The sequence below is a fragment of the Lontra canadensis genome, unplaced genomic scaffold, assembly GCF_010015895.1.
Source record: "Lontra canadensis isolate GAN:19392208 unplaced genomic scaffold, GSC_riverotter_1.0 scaffold9, whole genome shotgun sequence".
Taxonomy (NCBI): Eukaryota; Metazoa; Chordata; class Mammalia; order Carnivora; family Mustelidae; genus Lontra; species Lontra canadensis.
This window is the reverse complement of record NW_022631003.1, coordinates 12,050,474-12,073,620: the sequence shown is the minus strand read 5'-3', so window position 1 is coordinate 12,073,620 and position 23,147 is coordinate 12,050,474. Positions and strand designations below refer to the sequence as shown.

The 23,147-nt window shown below is 37.2% G+C and overlaps 1 protein-coding gene across 5 annotated transcripts in view; it reads left to right on the top strand.

Moving 5' to 3' along the window:
* Window positions 1-559: 559 nt before the first annotated feature.
* The window catches only part of CPSF6 (cleavage and polyadenylation specific factor 6), a 34,438-nt gene continuing 11,850 nt past the window's right edge, over window positions 560-23,147 (top strand). For 3 of the 5 annotated variants that reach the window (XM_032854851.1, XM_032854849.1, XM_032854850.1), the window contains exons 1-9: window positions 560-692; window positions 8,430-8,639; window positions 10,152-10,255; window positions 13,616-13,761; window positions 14,638-14,811; window positions 14,942-15,052; window positions 15,526-16,030; window positions 18,453-18,568; window positions 19,064-19,217. In XM_032854851.1, the coding sequence (XP_032710742.1) occupies window positions 633-692; window positions 8,430-8,639; window positions 10,152-10,255; window positions 13,616-13,761; window positions 14,638-14,811; window positions 14,942-15,052; window positions 15,526-16,030; window positions 18,453-18,568; window positions 19,064-19,217 (1,580 nt within the window). In that variant the 5' untranslated portion in view covers window positions 560-632. The remainder of the gene's footprint in view (window positions 693-8,429; window positions 8,640-10,151; window positions 10,256-13,615; window positions 13,762-14,637; window positions 14,812-14,941; window positions 15,053-15,525; window positions 16,031-18,452; window positions 18,569-19,063; window positions 19,218-23,147) is intronic. The other 2 variants (XM_032854853.1, XM_032854852.1) reach the window with 1 other exon arrangement.

Below are 23,147 nucleotides of genomic sequence, written 5' to 3'. Positions count from 1 at the left end.
GTAAAAATGAAGGGCAACGAACGGGGGAAGAGGAGATGAAAGGAGACGGTGACGGGAGATAGAGATGCAAACATAAATGGCATGCAAATAACCTGAGTAGCTTGCAAATTACCCAAGATAACAAGCAACGGGAATCCCGCGTTTACTAGGCAGATGAAACTGTGGGTCTCTGAGGATGCGGGGATAAGAACATTGTTTTCGCTCTCAAGGCGCTCACAGAATGCTGGGTTACACTCCGTATTTAATCACGGACATAAAACTTCCACCTCTCTAGAAGCGTTGGCTGTGAGAACCGTGAGAAAAACTGAGAAATGAAAACAGTACAAAACGTCTGAATGTGCCAGAGGCAACGTGAAAACACCGTCTCTGGAAAGAGCTTGGACGTGCCCCCTAAGCCCCAGGCCTAACCTACACACACAAAAGAAGCCGCCTCCGCCAGCAGAGACGCAGGCTTTTTCTCCGCGCCCGCCGAGCGGCCGGGCTGCAGAGAAGACCGCCGCCCCCGGCCACCCCCGCCTCGTCCCTCGGGCCTCGGAAGTGACGCAGAGCGCCCCGCCCCCGCCGCTAGATCCGCTGCTGCTGCCGCGGCGGGCAGACCTGCAGGAGGCGGCGGCGGCCTCGGCCGAGAGAAGATGGCGGACGGTGTGGACCACATAGACATTTACGCGGATGTGGGCGAAGAGTTCAACCAGGTACGTGAGGGCCCGTGCCCACGCCGCTGAAGCGGGCGGCGCTGCGGTCCGGACGCTGACCCGGGGCCCGCCGCAGGCTGCGAGCCGGCGCAGCTGCAGACCGTGCGCCCTTGCCGCCTGTGGGCCGCGCCGTCCGACCCCGGCGCGGCGCCCCCCTCGCCCCTCGTTCTACCGCGTCGTTTCGCAGGCCGCGGGTGATGCGGTCCGCCGCGGGGCCCGGAGCGCGGACGCGGGCCGCTGTGCAGCCGCCGCCGGCCCCTCCCTCGCCGCCGCCACCCTCCCCATTGTTGGCGGCGGCCGGCGGGCGCTTCCCGCCGCGCTAGGCCCGGGCGGTGGGGCCGCGTGTGCGCGGCGGGGGAGAACGGGCCGCCGCCGCCGCGCCCCCTCCCCCGCTGCCGGGCCAAGCAGGAAGCCCAGCGGGGCGCGCGCCGGCCGCCGCCTCTCCCCCCGGCCCTGCAGCTCGGGCTCCGATTCCTCTCGTCGCTCCATTTTGTCTCCCCGGCCGCGCACGGTCGCCTCATGGAAGGCCGCATTCATGGCCCTTTGTATCCCGCGCGCCCAGTTTCCTGGGCTCCTGCTCGCGTTTGCGACAGGTTTCGGCGTGGCGTCTTCTTCCTCATCTCCTCACACTTTCTGAAGGCGGCTTCGGTGTGGGCACGTTTGCAACAAGTCCTTTGACTTTTGCACCATCGTTCGTGCTTAAAAGTCGGTCCTCGGGCCTTGCCTCGGTGGTCGAGGTCTTGCAGTGCTTTTGAGGCCCAGTTGTTCTTGGCTTTTGTGATGAAAATACCTGGGAAGGTAGATGGCCTGAGCCGAAGGAACACTTGGAAGCGTGTTGGTTGGATGGGGGGGGGGGGGAACTCACCAAGATATAAGAGGGGTGATTAAAATAAAAGAACGTTGATCCGAAATTCTTTTAGTATAGTTTAGAGGGATGTAAATAAGACCTGATTTTCGGAAGCGAATGTAAAATGCCTTCCGAGGAATCTTCTAATTTAGGTTTTGGAAGGTTGGAGAAAGTGAGAATGGAAGGTTTTTCCGGTATCTCACAAGCCACAGAAGAACTAGCCGCGGAGCTGTGATGTCTGATGTTGGACATCCTTGCAAAAGATCTCGTTTGTTACTAGAGTAGTGACGTGTAAGCGCTAAGCCTGCTGTTCCCATCTTTACTGCCTTTATGTAGTAACACATTTTTAAAAATTAAATTGTGCCTAACTGTAGTGCACCTAAATGTTTTATTTTTCTACAGTCCAGGTCCGTAAGAGAAGCTTGATATAAATTTAGTGGTTAATGCGTTTTTCTTTTTTTTCACCCACAACATTCAGGACTTTATTTCTGACTAGAGGCTCAAGATTTTTTTTTTAAAGATTTTATTTATTTATTTGATTGAGAGAGATCACAAGTAGGCAGAGAGGCTGGCAGAGTGAGAGAGGGGGAAGCAGGCTCCCCGCTGGGCAGAGAGCCCCTGCGGCGCTCGATCCCAGGACCCTGAGATCATGACCTAAGCCAGAAGGCAGAGGCTCTACCCACTGAGCCACCCAGGCCTCAAGATTTTTTTTAAAAAGAGAGAAAGCTAGAAATCCTTAACAGTTCTTATTTTCCGGAATGACTTTGTGCTTTTCTGGTTTAAGTGTTTGAAAAAGAAAAATATTTTTCAGTTAGCTGTAAATTGTTGCTACTCTGTTAAAGACTAGATATTGTAATCAAATGCTAAGTTTTAAATTTTTCGTTCTTTTTATTGTGTTTATATTTTGGATCGGTGAAGCCTGAGTTGTGTCAATGGCAAATCAGAAAATGATCTTGGGCACTGTAATCAGATTGTAATGCTTTTAAGATCAGTAGACAAAGACCTCTAGGAAATGTCTATTTATCAAATGGATATAACATTCCATCCAAAAGAGAATGTTCAAGACTATCTTCATCAGGTTTTCTTAAAAAGAAAATACATTTGCTTTGCCTTTTTCCCCATGATAAAAGAAGAATTGGGGTGCAGTTTTAGAATTTGAGCTTTCTTCAGGACCTCTTCATGAAAGATGTTTTATAAAGCTTTCCCATACTTAATTTGGGATGGCCATTTCTTTAATATATATAGTTGGAAGGAGTGATGCTTGCTTATCCTTGTGCAGTAACTAGTGCTGACTGAGCAGGAGGTAAGAAGAGATTAAAATTTTGTGGCCCAGATAAGGAACTATTTTATAGGGTTCTCTTAAAAATGTAACTCTCTGTTGATGTAAACTTAACAGCGTTTTGTCTCTCACATATTATATAATTTTTCCAGTAAAATCTTTATACTTTTGAAAAGATTAATGGGATTAAATAGAGGCTTTGTTTTTGTAATTATTTTGCATATCATTGGCCTTTATAATCTGCTTGCTCTGGTAATTCCTGTACAAAATATGTCCACAAAAAGATAGTTGGTCGTTTTCAAGGTCCATCCTCTTTATAAAAATGTTACTGTTACTGAAATGTTTTTCTGAAAATTGATCAAAATTAGAAGCAACTACAGAATTACTGATCTAATTTTCACTTTATTGTGAGCTGGTAACCTTATTTCTACTGGCTGCTATAGTAAACTATGACTCTTACTGTAGTTGGGTTAAGTGTTTTACTAATTATAACCAATCTTGACTTATTTTGGCTTCTAAACTGCTGTAAACCTTCAAAAAAAAATCCTTGTTCTTCACTGTGAGCTGCAGATTTAGTTGCATTTGTGCACTTTGAAATTCTTTGTGGTCTGTATTTTCCATTTTAATTGGTACTTTATGAAGCTTTTTTTTTTCCCCCAGGTGTGTATTTTGGTTAAGGACAGATTAAACTTATATCAGAAAGTATGAGACAGTCAGCTGTCTTAGGAGAAGAAAATTTGGGAATGGGGTGAGAATAAATATAGTGAAACTGTAGGGTTCCTTTCTTCACCAGATGAATTTAGAATGAATAAAGTTGGAGAAAGAGAGAAGGCACAAGGGACTTGGCTATTCTTTATGGGTGCTCTTTAGTTCTTAAATTAAAGGTCTTTGGATATAACCAAATTGAGAACAGTTAGTTGCTCCAGTGGAAGGAGAATTTGAACTACTTCCAAACCTCTACATTACTTGAATTTGGAGTTGAGAAGAAAACAGTTCTGTTTCAGCCTCTGTAGTATGTCTCAGTACAGGTTGAGCTGGGATTTGTACTCTCATGTGGCAGTTAGCAACCCTGCTATTTAACAAATACAGACTTTTTAATTTTGACCAAGACCAAATAAAAAATTTTCAAACTCAGTTGTTCAAAATACATTTTTTGATTATCTATTATTATATGCCAACAAGGAGGTTTACAAAATTCAGATAGTCTCTACTCTTAAAATGCGTTGTAGTGGGGGGTGAGAGACATCTACATAACTAAAACACTCTGACAGGTCACATATTATAAAACTCCTTTGTATCCTTGTAGAATTTTTATTGATGGGGAGAGTAAAAAATACTAGCAACCTGAGGAAAGTTTACACTGTATACATTTAAGTGTGTGTTTTGCATGTTTGGAGATGAAAAGCTCCTACTATCGAATTTAGTTATTGATCTGTCTAGTGGTAGGTCACTGGTAACAGTGCTTAGTACTTTGACCACTGAGTTTTAAAATGAAAATGTATATAGGTTGTGGCTGGGAAAAAATTCCTTTAGAAATTAAGGACCTAGACATCCTCGTAAGTCAGCTTGTCTTTATTTCATGAGTCAGTATATTTTATATTTAATCATATTCTAGCCAGTTGTCTAGCCGATTTTGGAAAATCAGTTTCTTGGGCAAATGTCAGGGAAAACCTTATTTTTGGTAAATTTATATTAAGAGAAAATCCTCTGAGATAAGGTTGTAAGGTTGAGAATGAGGTAGGTAGAGATTGACTCAGAAACTTTGGTAGAAATATTTAGGGGAGTAGAGCTCTTCCATTCAGTTTTACAATTTATGAGTGTAGTTTATTCAACTGCCTGTGAATTGTCCACCATTTGTGGTTCATGTGGCATATTTTTAGTACCAGGTTGGCTTCTTTACCATTAGTTGACCTTTTTACAGGGATTGCAAACTAATTTTCAAATGTACTCAGAACACAAGTAGATAAAAATCAGAAAATGATGTATTTTCTGTAAAGGTAAATATGAATTAGATGATATTCTACTGGATATTGCATACTGGTATTTTTCTTCCTTGGTATAGAATACATTTTATAAATGTAAATGCAAAATGTAAACCTACCCCCTTTATATTTCTCCAAATGAAAATGGCTTATACGTTCCTTTCTCTTTTTTCTTCTCTTCCTCCTTCTCCTTCTAAGTAGAGGGGCTTTGAAACAAGTGGCCCTTGCTGTACCATTACTGGTACTCTCATGTAATGCAGGGATGTTATTATTACAATTTAGGATCACCAGAAGCCATGTTGGGCTTGTCAGGGAGAATGAAGAGTTTTGTATGGTTATTCCATGGTCAGCCCAGTGGTGGTATACAGAATGTATGTATATACAGGACATCTGTGATACTAAAATTTTGTGGGAAGTGATTAAGGAAAATATGTCTAAAAACAAGTGCTTGAAGGGAAGAAGAAACATTGCCTATAAAAGAGAGTTAATAGAATTTTGGTTATTTTACTATCCATGTTGTTTTAAACTGTTTTTTCTAATGTGGCAACAGCTACTTGTATATCATGTAGAACATAATCTTGAAGTGTAAAATCTTAAAAGGATGCCTTGCCATTAGAATGATTGTAGCAATTTAGAGTGTAGGGAAGGAGAAATATTACTGGATTTTTTTTTTTTTTGACGAACCCTGAGAACTATTATTTTATTGGAAGTTACATGTTATGTGCAGCTCTATCAATAGATTAGTTATTATGAAAAGCAGATAGACTGGGCAGCATTTGGCATCTAAAATAGTTAGAGGGGCAGTGTTGATTTTTGTTTGTTTTTGAATGCCATTAAAATTTCTTAAAGATGATAATTGAGAAGATTCTTTCCATAGTAGAACTTGACACTGCTGACCATTTCTCTCTGACACAGTAGAAGCGATTTCTTTTTTGTGCAGTACGTGTTCAGAGCTCACCTTCTTGGTATATGACCTGTGATACACATTTTGCATAGTTTCAGAATATGTGTTTTCCCCCTTTTTAAAATGGGAACAGAAAGTAGATGTGTTCTGTATCTTTTTTTAATATGGAGGATAGATGTGATATGCTGAAGCTGAAAAGGAAGATTACTGATACCTCAAGAGTATGTGCTTTGAATTGCATTTTTAGTAATGGCAGCAAATGTATTCAGATTCATTAATATTTTTTCACCACGTCCAAATGCATTACCGTTGGGGCTAGAAGTACAGGCTGTGGCCTTGGAACAGAGCGAAGCTAACTAGTCCACATGGATATCAAACCCCAGGACCCTGGTCTCAATTAGCATCATACTTCAACCAATTGGAAGCAGTCCAACTACCAGACAAAATGGCTGATCCTAAATATTGGTAGAATCATATCAATGTGGAAAATTGGTTGGTGTCAACATAGGAATTCGTGGACGGACAAAAATAGTAAGTGATTGTGATTCACCAGGTTAGTGTAGCTGCGATTATGCTTGTAAATTATTGTCTACTTATGTAAACATTTTCCTAGATTCACAACTAATGAAAAATCAAATGATGTGTTAAACCTGTTTCATGAAAGTATACATTTAAATAATCCTTGCATTCTTTTTTACTCTCCCTCAGACCATATATTGTGATTATAGTCTCTACTGAGGAGGATGGAAACACAACTCCCTTTGAATAATAATAATAATTCCACTTGATGTACAGAACTGGATTGCAAGAGTTTAAAATGCCCACTGCCCCTTGTGGGAATCTTTTTAGTGTCTTAAGTGTATGGAACCACTGCTGCAACTACGCTTCCTGAAGCTTCAGCTACACTGAAACTTCATAACAAAACTTAAACTCCTTTTTCCTAATTTTTACTGTCACTGCAATTTGAGCATGTTACTTTGTTTAACAAAAATTCAGTTAAAAAAGATTGTTTTGATATTGCTGTACAAACAAAATAAAATCAAGGCATAATTTAGTTATTTGTGGTCTTAGTTTTTGCCCATTGCTAAAGATGGCTTTGTTCTGTGACTTAACCTAGAGATCTTGGATTCCTTATTAGATAAGTCTTATAGACATTCTACCTCATAACAAAATGTTATGTAAAGATGCTGTTATGTAATTAGTAAATTGGTTGACTCAGTTATGCAGAAGATTACCTGAAAATGACTTTGTAAATTTCAGATTCCTTTAGCTATGTGTATAATTGTTATTTCCCCTTTTAGGTTTTTTCTACTTTTAAAAAAATCTTTACTGCTCTTCTGGATAACAAAGCAAAGCTATGTTCTCTTGGGGCCTATAATAACAATATTTTGTTGATCTGTTTATAGTCCTGTTACAAGTGCTTTCCTTTGGGTCATTTGTCTAACACCTATTACTCCTTAAAACTATTAGAACTTTTAGCTCCTCCTTATGTGCCATTTATATAGTAGTTCCTCCTTAATAAATTATATTAATGAGAGGATATAACCCAGTATCTGGGCTCTCAAGTTTGTTGTTTTTTGATTGTAATTCTCTTCTTTTATTATCTCAAATTTTCTACCTCATAAGAAAAATGAAATAGTTCACATTGATTTAGATACTTAGTGATGGAAGGGGAGGAAGATAAAAGTAGTTTTTTCTTCTGATTCTGGCTATTCAAGCCTGTGGCCCTTACAAAGGGCAGTTTAAATGGTGTTGAGTGTTCTGCCAACGTCTGTATTTCATTTTTCTTGTAATTATTTATGGTAGTACCCTTTTTTTTTTTTTTTTCCATTTTTCTCCTGTGTACATTTCTGTTTCTTGTTTGCTTTCCTTTTTTGCTTGCTTACCATTCAGGCATGTAAGTGGCATCCACTGGCATTGTTTTTATTCTGCTGGTGATACTCAGTGGCAGAGCTTTACTAGATCCTTGTTCATATCCTCTTTCTCTTGCTGATTGACTAGATATCCCTTGCTAAATTGACTAGAGATCTAAGCGGTCAGGTAAGCATTAACTCTTTTTTCACTGAGAATAATGAAACTATTGCTGGATACTAATTTGGATAGTTTTATGCATATTTTATTTATTGTTTCTCTTTTCCTTGTTCATTTGTAATGACATTTGGAATAATTTATGTACCCACATTTCTTCATCTCTTCCCTTTGGCTTAGCTCACTGTGCTTCTTTCTAAAACTAATACCTTTCACAGAGTTGGGAAACAAGATACTGAATACCATAGAAAATAATAGTTGTATTTGCCTGCAGTTAAATATTAAAGATTTATAATGGCTCTGACTTTTGTTCGTGATATTTTTGTGTCATTTTTTAAAAGCCCATCTCTTTGCATTCATGTATTGTTACTTCTACTCTAAGAGTATTGTACTTCCAAGGAAAGTTTTACATCACTACCTATTTTGCCTCCATATCATTCTTATCCCTGAGGAATGTTATTTCCTATATTACAATATATGTAAGTGGGAAAATAGGATTTATTGTACAGAAACTCACTTTATATAGGAACCATTCAAGAATACATCTGTGAAGTAAAGAGAAGATTTTTATTGAGATCTTTGGGGCTTTATCTTCTACCAGATTTTTAAAACAAAATAGTTGAATGAATTTGTATTCCAGTCTGTTTAGTGGTAGTCTGACTGTTGTATAATTTAGAGCATTATTTCTGTGTCTCAGGAAGCTGAATATGGTGGGCATGATCAGATAGATTTGTATGATGATGTCATCTCTCCATCTGCAAATAATGGAGATGCCCCCGAAGACCGTGATTACATGGATACTCTCCCACCAACTGTTGGTGATGATGTGGGTAAAGGAGCAGCACCAAATGTTGTCTATACGTATACTGGAAAGAGAATTGCATTGTATATTGGAAACCTAACATGGGTAAGTAAACTTAACATATGAATTAAATTATTGGTAGTTGGTTTTGAACTGTTCAAGTAGTTAATTTGTTCCGGTTTTATAAAATAAAAATTTGAAGATTTGATGTTCTGTATGCTTGTTTATGCGATGAAGAGAGAAATTCAAGTATATTTAAACATTATAAATTCCAAATCTAGTTTTGAATTTTATGGTCATTCAGCTTGTTTTGGTAGACATTCCACTTAAATATAATTCAGTTATTTTGAGTTTAAATCAGATATTCTTTATATTTTACTACTTCTACACTTCTGCTACCCTAGTTTTACAAAGAAAAATACTCACGTAAAGTCTGGAACCAGGATTCAGAACTCTAGGAACAACAGTTTGATCTGGGGTTTTTTAATTTTTCATTATTAGGCTCCTGGCTGGGTCAGTCAGAAGAGTGTGCAGCTCTTGGTCTCAGGGTTGTGAGTTGGAGCCCCATATTAGGTGTGGAGATTACTTAAAAAAGTAAAATCCTTTTTAAAAGAAGTTTTCATTATCTAATTTATATTACAAACTTACTGAATTTTCTGCTTTTAAATTTGAAATCTCATTTATGGAAACACTGCTATATACTTTGTATTTTAATTTGGGTTTTTTATGAGATTATTGATTGGGCGTTTCATTAACTGGGCATTCAGTGTATACTTATGATTTTATTAGCATTAAATCTTAAAATTCATTGAAACAGCCATATAGAATCTTTATATCTCTGCTTAGAAGCATTTAGTACATACATTTGAAAGTTTAAAAGTTGTCTAGAAATCAAAATCTGTCATCCTTTCCTTGGTAGAATTTTAAAATATTCACATTTAAAAAACAATTAGTCTCCAACCACTCAGTCTGAGCAATTTTATAATATTGGAGAGCGTATCAGTATCAGGAGTGTGATTGCTAAAGAAGACTGAATCTTAGATTGTCCATCTATTATTTTTGTGATCTTGGACAAGCTTTAAATTTCTCCACTGAACCATGTGTGAAAGGGGAATAGTGATAGGACTTACAGGATTGTTTTAAGAGTTAAATATTTGATATAAAGTATACATGATAGATACTCAGTACATGTTAGTGTTGTTTTTTAATCTTACACTTAAACATAAGGTAGAATTTATTTTCTGAAATAATTTCCTTTAAGGAAAGAAGTGGTAAGTGAGATTGGTTTTATTAAAAACTTAATATCATAGGAGTTTAAAGTTTGGAGAGATCAGAAAGTCTTTAAGAGTAAAAAAAAATTTTTTTTTTTTTTTAAATGAATCTTAGCTCCAAGGATATATACCTTTTGATTTCTGAAACTTTTATCAGGGGATGAAGTTATGTCCTCAAGTGCTTTTATACCATTTAAAAATTAAAGATTAACTGACAGTAACTCTGCTTAGATTTGCACTGAACATAAACTGTCTTGTTTGTTCTGAGTTTACTCTTAAAAACAAGTTTAAACAATACAAATCTTGGCTATGTTTTGATGGTTAATGAGGGGGAAATGTCTTGCAGTGGACAACAGATGAAGACTTAACTGAAGCAGTGCATTCTTTGGGAGTAAATGATATTTTGGAGATAAAATTCTTTGAAAACCGGGCAAATGGCCAGTCAAAGGGGTAAGAATTTTAATTTCATTGTTTCCCCTAATAAGTTAGTACCTAGTGATTATAATTTTGGGAGTAACTATTTTTAATGCTAACTGTGTGCACGCTTTATTATCCACATTGGCAAAAGGATCTTGGGCAGAGATTCCCTTCATTTCACTCATTTCATTTACCCTGTGTTCTAACTTAATAAAACTAGTGCAGTTGGAAGTGTGGACAGATTAGATTAGATGTATTTAATTTTCCTGGGTTTGAGTTTTCTCCATTTGTGGTTGAAATGATTATTGAAAAGACAGTTTGAAGAAGCATTATCCTGTGATTAAGGGATGGGGAAAGATGGGCAACTGGAGAATAATGTAAAATGAATGTTTTGTTTAATTTAACTGTTAAATTATATAAATGAGATAGGATCATTAGAGCACCATTATAAAATATAGGTACCCAGAGATAGGAAAATAAAAAGCCACAAGGTCACCATCCATACACGATCACTCTTAAGATTTTAGTGAATATACTTGTAGGTTTTTCCCTAGTGCTCATAGCATATATTTAGTGCAAAAAAAAATTAAAAGAACAGGATTATAATTCACATGTTTCATAACATGAGTAAAACATATTTATCCATAAATTCACTTTGTCGCTAATGTCTTAATTCTTTCCATCATACCTTGTGTGCTACAGTAATTTATTTTACCATTCTTATTTGGGTTTTCAGTCTTACTATAAATAATATTCCAGAGGCATCACTATATATAAACCTTTAGGTGCAGATTTTGGATTTTTTTAAGATAAATTGCTAGATGCAAAATAATAAGGAATATGCCTTAGTCTGCTTTATGTTCAGAGTATGAGTTTACATTAAGAATATTTTGTAAATATATGGGGTATCCAAGCGCTTCTTATGAACTTCACTTCTATTACCTGGTCCTGAGCCACTTACTCTTACTGAACTTTTGTAATAGCCTGGTGTTCTTGCTTTCACCCTAAATCCCCTGCAGTTTATGTTACTGCACAATGTAAATACTGGAAAAAAGTGACATCAATATTTGTCTGCTCAGATCTTCTTCTAATGGTCCCCTCTCTCTTAGAATAAAAGACAGAATCTTAACTGTGCCCTAGAAGGCACTGTGTGACCTGTTCACCTGTCTAACCTTAGATCCTACACCATTCTTTGCCTTCTTTATGCTGTTTCAGCCACATTTATCTCTGCTGTTCTTTAGATATTCCTACGTAGGATTTTTACACTAGTAGTTTCTTATTCTTGGTTGGTTTTACCCCCAAATATCCACATGGCTCTCTTTCACTTCATTCAGGCCTCTGTTGACAGAGTTCTCTTTCCTCATCATTCTATGCAAAATATTACTTTCTGCTCCTTTCACTCTGTTTTGTTTTTTCTTTATTACAGTGTATTTTCCTAATTGGTCTTGTCTCCATTAGATCGTAACCTCTATGAGAGGAAGGAGTTTGTTTTGATCACTTCTTGTGTCCCTAGCCCTGGATTGGGTCTGGGATATAGGTGGTGGTGTTCCGTAAATGTTTGTTAAATTAATGAATTCATTAAATTGTTTCTGAATGTTGTGACCCAGGATAATCTTGAGTCACACAGTAGAATTTGTTGACTAGAATAAGGGATCTAGTTAAAGGGCCATTTTGAACATTAGGAAGACCTCCTAAGAGCCCTTCTGAGAATAATTTAGAATATCCTATAACTATATGAAATTGGTAGCCATTTGGGGTTTTTTTCTCTCATTTTTTCCTTTTCTCCTTTTTCTTTTTAAATTTTTTTAAAATTTTACTTTAATTGCGATATAATTCTTTTTTTAATTTATTTTTCTTAATTGAGATATAATTCACATCCATAAAATTTGCCTTTTAAAAATGTTCAGTTTGGGACGTCTTGTTGGCTCAGTTAGTTAAGTGTCTGCCTTCAGCTCAGGTCATGATCCCAGAGTCCGAGGATTGAGTCCTACATGGGGCTGCTTGCTCAGTGGGGATCCTGCTTCTCCCTCTGCCTGCTGCTCCCCCTGCTTGTACGTGCACACACTTTCTCCCTCTCTCTCTGACCAATAAACAAAAATCTTTTAAAAAATAAATAAAAAATAAAAATGTTCAGTCTGATGGTTTTTAGTATATTTATTATCACTGTCTAATTGCAGAACATTTCATCATCCCCAGAAGAAATCGCATACCCATTAACAGTTTATTTCTATGGTTTTGCTTATTCTAAACATTTCATATAAGTAGAATCATGTAGTATGTGGTCCTTTGTGACTGACTTTTATTCAGCATAATGTTTTCAAGATTCAGCCATGTTGTAGCATATATCAGTATTCTTTTTATGGCTGAATACCATACGGATATACTACATCTTTATTCCATCCATCATTTGATAGACATTAGGGTTGTTTCCACTTTTGGCTATGGTCAATAATGCCCCTATGAATATTCTTTTACCAGTTTTGTATGAACACATATTCAGTTCTGTTAGGTCTGTGTGTTTATATATACTCAATAGTGGAATTACTGGACTATATGTTAACTCTGTATTTAACCTTTGAAGGAATTGCCACATGATTTATCAAAGTAACCATACCATTTTACATGCCTGTCAGTAGTGTATGAAATTTTAAATTTCTCCATATCCTCATCAACACTTTTTATCTTTTTGATTATAGCCATCCTAGTGGATATGAAACAGCATCTCATTGTGGTTTTGATTTACATTGCCCTGATAGTTAGTGATGTTGGGCGTCTTTTCACAGTGGCATTATTCATAATAACCAACAAATGGAAACAACCCAAATGTCTATCAACTGATGGGATCTTTTTTTTAAATGTGCTATATCCATATGAAATACTCCTCAGCTATAAAAAGACATTAAGTAATGAGCCATGCTATAGCATGCATAACCCTTGAAGACATGATGCTAAGTGAAAGAAGCTAATCACAAAGGACCACATGTTATATAATTTCATATATATGAAATGTTCAGAATAGGCAAATTCATAGAGACACAAAGTGAATTAGTGGTTTCCTAGGGTTGGGGGATGGAAGGAAATGGAGTGACAGCTAATGAGTATGGAGTTTGATTTTGAGATATTGAAAATGCTCTAAAATTGCTTGTGGTAATGGTTGTAAACTCTGAATATACGGAAAAAAAAAACCCCACTGGATTGTACACTTTTTAAATGAGTGAGGTATATGGTATGTTATTATTTTGAAAAAATTAAAGATGCAAGTGTGAGCTTGTGTATTTTTAATTTAAGAAATATTTTCATTTTTCTTAGATAAAGGTAAATGCACATCATTTCCTTAACAGTAGTTTTGTTAATCTCTCCCCACCTACCCTCACTCCTTTAAACATCTTTTAGGTTTGCCCTTGTTGGTGTTGGATCTGAAGCATCCTCAAAAAAGTTAATGGATCTGTTGCCTAAAAGAGAACTTCATGGTCAGAATCCTGTTGTAACTCCATGCAATAAACAGTTCCTGAGTCAATTTGAAATGCAGTCCAGGAAAAGTAAGCAATCCCTCAGAGGCCTTTATTCAAAGATGTACATTTTAACCAATGTTGCTAGTATTTGTTAGATACTACACTAGAGAAGTCATCTTAATACTTAGTTTATTGGAGAATCCATTTTAGAAAGCCCATCCTTTGGTTTTAAGTCTGGTTTATGACTATGGTCCTGTGTACTGAAAACTCTATATGTCTCAGACCCAGTATTCTATAACAGTGTGCAGGTTCTATAGCCCTTCCATTCTTATCCTGTCATTCCCATCCTAGAGAAAGAAACTACATTCTAATCCTTAGATTGAAGGGAAATTATGTGGATGTGTGTTGTGGTGGGGGAGAAACCACTGGTAATCAGAAAATACTTGTTGATTTTCTCCTTGGCACCAAGACCTTCCCCCACTTGGTAAAGTGAATATAGGAAAGATTTGCCTTTACACACTTAATGAATGCTATCACTTAAAGAGACACAGTGGATGATCATGCAGTTAACAGAAATTCAAGTGGTTTTTCTTTTAATGTCTTAGCACTTAAGACTTAACTGAAGAATAGGATAAAAAATAATCTATGCTTACTGAAATTCAGATTTCTATTGGGAGAATTTTAGTTTTGGCTGCTGTAGAGTACTGGTATTTTGAAATTAACTCATATTTACTTACTGGAAACACATTTAAGTCTGGATACTTTGAGACTTCAAAAGAACTTAACTCGATGTGAATGTTTTCTAACCAGTATTTCCTCATGTAGTGTGGACAGGCCCAAGACATCCGCAAGTTAGCCTATAGCATACATGAACTTTGAAATAGAGTTGTTTCTAATAGCAGTGGTTACATTTCAGAGGACTATTTTAATAAATGCTATTTATGAGTATTTGGATATTTGCAGCTACACAATCAGGACAAATGTCTGGGGAAGGTAAAGCTGGTCCTCCAGGAGGCAGTTCACGTGCAGCATTTCCACAAGGTGGTAGAGGACGGGGCCGTTTTCCAGGGGCTGTTCCCGGTGGGGACAGATTTCCTGGACCAGCAGGACCAGGAGGGCCACCCCCACCTTTTCCAGGTAAAATTTTTCTTAAATTACCATGGATAAAATGTGTCTACCTTAATACCTCTTTTCCTTTTCTCTCTTTTTCAAGTAATGCATTATTAATGTGACTTACTCTCCTTGTTATGCTATTTTTGGAATCCAGGAAATTTGATCAAGCATCTTGTTAAAGGAACTCGGCCTTTGTTCCTGGAAACTAGGATTCCATGGCATATGGGGCACAGCATAGAGGAAATACCCATTTTTGGCCTAAAAGGTCTTTATTTTTCTCCAAACTTGCTTGACTTATATATAGAATATTTACATCCGTCTTATTTTCTTACCTCTTAAAAAATCCTTTCAAGACCATTTTTCCTTGTTTCACTTTCTAGCTTGGCATCAGAGTAGAATATAAGGTGGGTGATTTCACTGTAAGAAATGTGTGTACGCTGAAAGATGGAAACTATCTCTAAGCATTGTAATCTTCTTTATTAACGTTTTTTGTTTCAATAATTTTTCTTAAGCATAAATTGAACTAGTTAAATTTGTAAAGATACACTGCACTTCTATAGTTGTTAGTGTAGCATTTACCATATGGGTTTCATTTAAAGAGAAAGAATCTTGGTCTATGAGTTGTGCTTTAAAAGTATATTCTTGACATAAAGGTTACAATACCTTATTGAAGTGTTCTTTTCTCTCTCTCTTCTCTCCTCTCCTCTCCTCTCCTCTCTTCCCTCCTTTATTCTGTAGCTGGACAGACTCCACCACGTCCACCCTTAGGTCCTCCAGGCCCACCTGGTCCACCGGGTCCTCCACCTCCTGGTCAGGTTCTGCCTCCTCCTTTAGCTGGGCCTCCTAATCGAGGAGATCGCCCTCCACCACCAGTTCTTTTTCCTGGACAACCTTTTGGGCAGCCTCCATTGGGTCCGCTTCCTCCTGGCCCTCCACCTCCAGTTCCAGGCTACGGCCCCCCTCCTGGTCCACCACCTCCACAGCAGGGACCACCTCCACCTCCAGGCCCTTTTCCACCTCGCCCACCTGGCCCTCTTGGGCCACCCCTTACACTTGCTCCTCCTCCGCATCTTCCTGGACCACCTCCAGGTGCCCCACCACCAGCTCCACATGTGAATCCGGCTTTCTTTCCTCCACCGACTAACAGCGGCATGCCTACATCAGATAGCCGGGGTCCACCACCAACAGATCCATATGGCCGACCCCCACCATATGATAGGGGTGACTATGGGCCTCCTGGAAGGTAAGTTATATGTATCTATGACAGTAGACTTGGTGTATTTGTTTGGTAAAAGATACTCCACACTGTCATCACCAAGGTTTTTTTTTTTTTTTTTTTTTTTTTTTTTTTTTTAAATTATGGCCTTTTTCCCACATATTTAATTTTTTGTATTATTTTCTCTCATTAGAAGAGGCAATATCATATGGTGAAAGACACACAAAACAGCTTTGGGAGTAATCCACTTCTGCCACTTGATAAAGCTGCATGATTTAGATTTAGCCCAAGATTTAGTCACTAAATCTTGGGGATTCATTTTCATTATTTTTTAAGTTAAAAGAGGTTAGTAAAGATAATTTAAGTGAGCAAATGGGATCCTTAAACTACTTATAAGATTGTAAAATGAATCTCAACTTACCATTGGGGATACTACACAGAGCACTAAAGTTTCTTCATTTTAGGAATTAGATCAGTTTGTTATATAAGTACTATTGATTAGCTCATGCTGATCAGGAATCCTGAGTAGCAGATTACCAACTTTTAATTAAAATGGAAACATTCAGTGATTTACAAGTATATTTGGGTAGACGAAGGGGCTTGTAAAACAGTTTTTATGGAAATTAGAATAATTAATGGTGATGTTTGAAGGAGAGCTGGGTGGAAATCACTATTGAAGTAAGTGATCTCTTAGCGCCCTTTGAAAGTCATTTAAAAACTGTCCATACTCAAAACATAATTTAGAGAGCTAGGTTTCTACTCTCCAAGAACTATTTGAATTTGCCCCTTTAATTTCTTCTGAGTTTATATTTCTAAACTATCACTGTTAAACTACTTTGTATTTCATTTTGTCTGATAACATCCTGAAGGAATGGATTTGAGGTTCTGCCTAATTCCATGCAGTTACACAGACACATGGCAATAACTTTGATGTTGTAAGCAAAACTCATTGACCATTATCTGTTTGTAGAAGTTGCATCTATTTGACTGTCAACAATGGTGTTTTGGGGCACCTGGGTGGCTCGGTTGGTTAGGTGTCTGCCTTTGGCTCAGGTCATGATCTCAGGTTCTGAGTTCGAGTTTGAAGTTGAGCTCTCTGCTCAGTGGGGAGTCTGCTTCTCCCTCTCTGTCTGACCCACCCCCCACCCCACTTGTGCTCTCTCTCTCCCTCTCTCTCAGATAAATAAATCTTTTATTTAAGATGCTGTTTTCTTTAGAAAACTGTTAGAACTGTTGAACTAGTATGTAACTTCTTCTGTTCACTTTAATTCCAGTGAGTGACTTCATATTAAATATTCACAATTAGAATATAAGAGTGGGTTACGTGACTTGGTTTGACTGTTTAAAATTTGAGTTTCATATCCTTTTCCTAACATAACAGAATTTCTGCAGTATTGGGTTTTCAAGAATGGTGGGGATGGTTATTAATGACTAATTTTTTATCAGAAATTAGAGAAAACTTATTATTTTAACATGGGATTTTTTTTTAAGAGGGATAGAATTGGCACAAGTCGCGGCATTTAGTTGAAATTACACCTATATTTTGAACAACTTGTAATTTGCTCTGGATGTTTATAAAGTTTGGGGAATGACAGTAATATTTTAAAAGCATGCAAAAAGTTAGATTAACTGTTTCCTCATTTCATTGGAATGAGCTGCTACTGTGTCCCTCAACTCAGTGTCCTACCTAGTAACTGGTAACTCAGATGGCAAGACTTTTCTTTTCCTGTACTGTACATGTACAGGTTTTTTTTTTTTATTATTGAAATACAGTCGACACATAGTTTACATGTAGTTTTTAAAGTTGTCAAGTAGCTTTAGAAAATTTTGGCACTTAATCCATTTTTTTTCAACAGTTTACACTTACTATCTTTTATTTGCCTGATACTCTTCCAGGGATTCAGTGGTAAACAAGATGGTCTAAGATCTTGTCCGCATCTGAATTTCTATTCATTAATTAGACATTTGTTATCCTTCTCTTGTAAGTTGGGCCCTGTGCCTAGAGGATCCAAACATAAATGTAACCAAACTCCTTAATTGTGTAGGCCTGTATTTTTTGTTGTCAACATTTAAAAATATATATAAATAGAAGATATAGTAATATGTAACTATTTATGTTATATATATATTCATCAGAACAATTTATTGTGTCTTCTTTTTGTATGACTCTGAAAAATATTATATTGTAAATATGTAAATACATTATCTCTGGCCTCCAAAAGGCAAAGTTTCTAAGTTGCTACTTTATTTCAGCTGAAAGATAGTGGAATAAGAGAATTTTGCTTAGACTTACTCTTTTTGTAGGATAAATAGTATGCTTCACTTTGGAAAAAACAACTGCTAGCTCTGAGGCATTTGTCAAAAGCAACTAATATGAATTGTTTTATACTGTTCTGACTAACTTGGAAAATTTGTTGAGTGCAATTTAAGGTTTATATTTATTTTACAGGGAAATGGATACTGCAAGAACGCCATTGAGTGAAGCTGAGTTTGAAGAAATCATGAATAGAAATAGGGCAATCTCAAGCAGTGCTATTTCAAGAGCTGTGTCTGATGCCAGTGCTGGTTTGTGTATTTCTGTATTAATATTTCTTATTTATGTTATTAGGAATGGCCTAAAACTATGTGCAGTCTTGAAGATTGGTCATTTGTATTTATCTGAACAAAGATTGGTCATTTAGTATTTATATTCATATTCCCAAATCATATCTGTGTTTATTTAAAAGACATTGAAGGAAGCTGTGTGTCACAGTAATGAAAAAAATCCATAATTTTACATTTTTAGGTATAGATTTAAATTTTAGTCTTTACATTTAGTGGCTTAAATTTGACTCTCATATTTACAAATTAATAACCTGCTTTACACAGCAATAATAATAACAAATTGTGCTAATTTCATGCACATAAAACGTTTTTCCAAATGGTGAAACACTAAAAAATTAAGACCTCTTCTGCAGTTATTTTGTTCTTTTATAAAATGATTTATTACTCTTACCCCAAATGGTTAGATGGTATTTTGGAAACAATTTCTTTGATTTCAGTCTCTCCTTTCCCTCTTAGGTGATTATGGGAGTGCTATTGAGACATTGGTAACTGCAATTTCTTTAATTAAACAATCCAAAGTATCTGCTGATGATCGTTGCAAAGTTCTTATTAGCTCTTTGCAAGATTGCCTTCATGGAATTGAATCCAAGTCTTATGGTTCTGGATCAAGGTAAAACTTTCCTGTCTCATGTCTATTTAAAACTGTTATTTTACAAACAAAAAATACTGTGTTTGGGACTTTAACATATGACTTTGATTTTACTTATTACTGTTTATGCAATAGCTATATTGATTTTTTTTTTCTTCTTTTCTTACATTGAATCAAATGTCAGGTGTTTGCTTGTTTTTAAAACCCTTCAAAGGTTTCCAGTTATTCTTAGAATAAGACTCTAAACATTGAGGCAATGTGTGATACTTGCCTGTCTTTTCAGCCTCATAGTGTCCCTCACCCCTTGCCCACTATTCTCTAGTCATGGTGGTGATCTCTCTTCTCTTTCTCTTGATCCATTAATACTTAATCACCTCAGTGTTTTTATACCTGATATTCCTTCTGCTGGGAACCCTTTTCCCTGGCTCTTCACATAGCTCACTTCTTATTCTCCATGCTTTAACTCAGTCTAACTTCTAGAAGAAGTCTTCTCCCAGGTTATTATGTCTTGTTGTTCTTTTTATTTTTTTCATAGTATTTACCATAGTCACAGTACTTACCATAGTCTTTTTTTTTTAAAGATTTTATTTATTCATTTATTTATTTGTTTGTTTATTTGAGGGAGAGGGAGAGGAAGAGGGAAAGAATTCCCAAGCAGGCTCTGTGTTGAGCACAGAGCCTGACATGGGGCTCATTCTAATAACCCTGAGATCACAACCTGAGCCAAAACCAAGAGTTGGACCCTTAATTGACTGAGCCACCCAGCTACCCCTATTCTTTATTGTTACTGCACATTTCTTTTCACTAGAACACATACATGTTGGAAGATGGAAGGGGCCTTACCTGTCCTGCTCACTGCAGTATTTCTAATGACTAAACAGTGTTTGGTACAGAACAGGTGCTAAATAAATATTTCTTTGAACAAGGAAGTTAATGTCTATTCTTAGTTTTCTAATTAAGTAGTTCCTTTTTTTTAGTATTACAGCTAACTTTGAAATTTTACATATTTTGAAAGGTAGATCTTTAATCTGTATATGATATTCATAGATCTATCTTCAGTATACTTTATCTGGTGTTAGAATCTTAATTAAGTTAAGGGAAAGGACCCTGTCTTTGTCATGGTTCTCAGCTTTCTAATTAGTACCTTTCTGACCCAGTGTAAGTAAGCATTTTTGTATCTGAACAAATTTGTCATAGCTGAAGACCATACCTTACATAGTCTTCTTTTAAATTTTTTAAGCCTTACTAAGTAAGAATTTCTAGGTATTTCAGCTTACAGGCAGTTGTTATTTCCCTATTGTGAATTTCAGAATTTAGCAGGATTTCTTTCTTTTTTCTTTTTTTTTCATTTTTTAAATTTAAATTCAGTTAATTAATGTATAATGTATTATTGATTTCAGAGGTACAGACCTGTGATTTATCAGTCTTATATACTACCTGGTGCTCATTACATCACATGCTCTCCTTAATATCCATCACCTAATTACCCTGTCCCTCCACCTCTTTCCCCTCCAGCAACCCTCAGTTTGTTTCCTATGATTAAAAGTCTTATGGTTGTCTGCCTCTCTGGTTTTGTCTTGTTTCATTTTTTCCCTCTTTTTCCTTATGGTCCTCTGCCTTGTTTCTTAAATTCCACATCAGTGAGATTATATGATAGTTGTCTTTCTCTTATTGACTAATTTCGCTTAGCATAAGATCCTCTAGTTCCATCCAGGTCATTGTAATGGCAAAATGATGGCTGTGTAATATTCCATCACACACACACAGACACACACACATCTTTATCCAGTCATCTGTTGATGGACATCTGGGCTCTTTCCATAGTTTGGCTATTGTGGACATTGCTTCTATAAACATTGGGGTGCACGTGCCCCTTCAGATCACTACATTTGTATTTTGGGATAAATAGCCAGTAGTGCAATTGCTGGGTCATAGGGTAGCTCTATTTTCAACTTTTTGGGGAACCTCCATACTGTTTTCTAGAGTGGCTGCACCAGCTTGCATTCCCACCAGCAGTGTAGGAGGGTTCCTTTCTCTACATCCTTGCCAACATCTGTCGTTTTCCTGACTTGTTAATTTTAGCCATTCTCACCGGTGTGAGGTGGTATCTTATTGTGGTTTTGATTTGTATTTCCCTGATGCTGAGGGATGTTGAGCACTTTTTCATGTGTCTGTTGGCCATTTTGATGTCTTCTTTGGAGAAATGTTCATGTCTTCTGCCCATTTCTTGATTGGATTATTCTTTGGGTGTTGAGTTTGATAAGATCTTTATAGATTTTTGGATATTAGCCCTTTATCTGATAAGACATTTGCCAGTATTTTCTCCCATTCTGTTGGTTGTCTTTTGGTTTTGTCAGCTGTTTCCTTTGCTGTGCAAAAGCTTTTTATTTTGATGAAGCCCCAGTAATTCATTTTTGCCTTTGTTTCCCTTGCCTTTAGAGATGTGTCTAGCAAGAAGTTGAGCAGTCAGGGTTGAAGAGGTGGCTCCCTGTGTTCTCCTCTAGGATTTTGATGGATTCCTGTCTCACATTTAGGTTTTTAATCCATTTTGAGTCTGTTTTTGTGTATGGTGTAAGGAAATGGTCCAGTTTCAGGGGTGCCTGGGTGGCCCAGTTGGTTAAGCAGCTGCCTTAAGCTCAGATCATGATCTTTGGGTGTTGGGATTGAGTCCTGCATTGGGCTCCCTGCTTAGCAGGGTGTCTGCTTCTCCCTCTATCTCTGCCTCTCTGTCATGCTTTCGTGCATGTCACTGTCTCTCTCTTAAATAAAGAAAATCTTTTTAAAAAGTGGGGGGTGATCCTGTTTCATTCTTGAGCATGTGGCTGTCCAGTTTTCCCAACACCATTTGTTGAAGAGACTGTCTTTTTTCCACTGGATATTCTTTCCTGCTGTGTCAAGTATTAATTGGTCTTAGAGTTGAGGGTCCTTTTCCGGGTTTTCTATTCTGTTCCATTGATCTTTGTGTCTGTTTTTGTGCCAGTACCATACTGTCTTGATGATTATAGCTTTGTAATAGAGCTTAAAGTCCAGAATTGTGAAAAATTTAGAAGAATTTCTAAAAGTATTTTAAGCAGTATACTTCATTTAAATTACCTGGTTTTTGTTTTTGTTTGGTTTGGGGTTTTTTTGTTTTGTTTTTAAAGATTTTATTTATTTGACGGAGAGCGTGTGCACAAGCGGGGGGAGAGGCAGGGAGAGAGAGAAGCAGACTCCCCGCTGAGCAGGAGCTCGATGTGGGACTTGATCCCAGGACCCTGGGATCATGACCTGAGCTGAAGGCAGACACTTAACTGACTGACCCACCCAGGTGCCCTTGTTTTATTTTTGAAGGCAGCTCATGAAGTAATTCTTTTTATTGAGTAACAATGTGAATTATATCCCAGTGTTTTCTAGTGGTCATAAATTTTGAACTTGTGAGTTTTGAACTCACAAGTCATAAGTTTTGAACTAAGTTTTGAACTCTGCTTCCCACCATGCCCCCCAGGTCTCCACCACACACCCCCTGCAGCAAACATACATAAGAAAGTTTCTTAGTGGAGTGGGGCTCATGAACAATCATATTTGGGATAGTTATAAATGTAAAATTGATATGTTTACCAGTTGTAAAATTGATAGGCTTAGGTCACCTCTTGATGGTAATTTTTATGTATTTAAGTTTCATAATTTCATGACTTTTATGTCTAAGAAACTACCTTCTGTACAATCTTTAGTTTGAAACAACATGTTCGTTGAAATTTTTTCTCCTTTACCTTTCTGTTTTTCGTTCAGTTACTACGTGTCTGTTTTAGGCTATTACATGTTATAGATGATAAGATGTATTGCCCCTGTGTGTCTGGTTCTTAGTTTGGGGGTGAATATTTTTAAAAATGGAATTTCTAGTTCAAGCTTACAGGTGAGTTGGTAAATCGTTATTGGTAGTTCAGGATATCCTAAGTCTAAACTAGGTTTGTG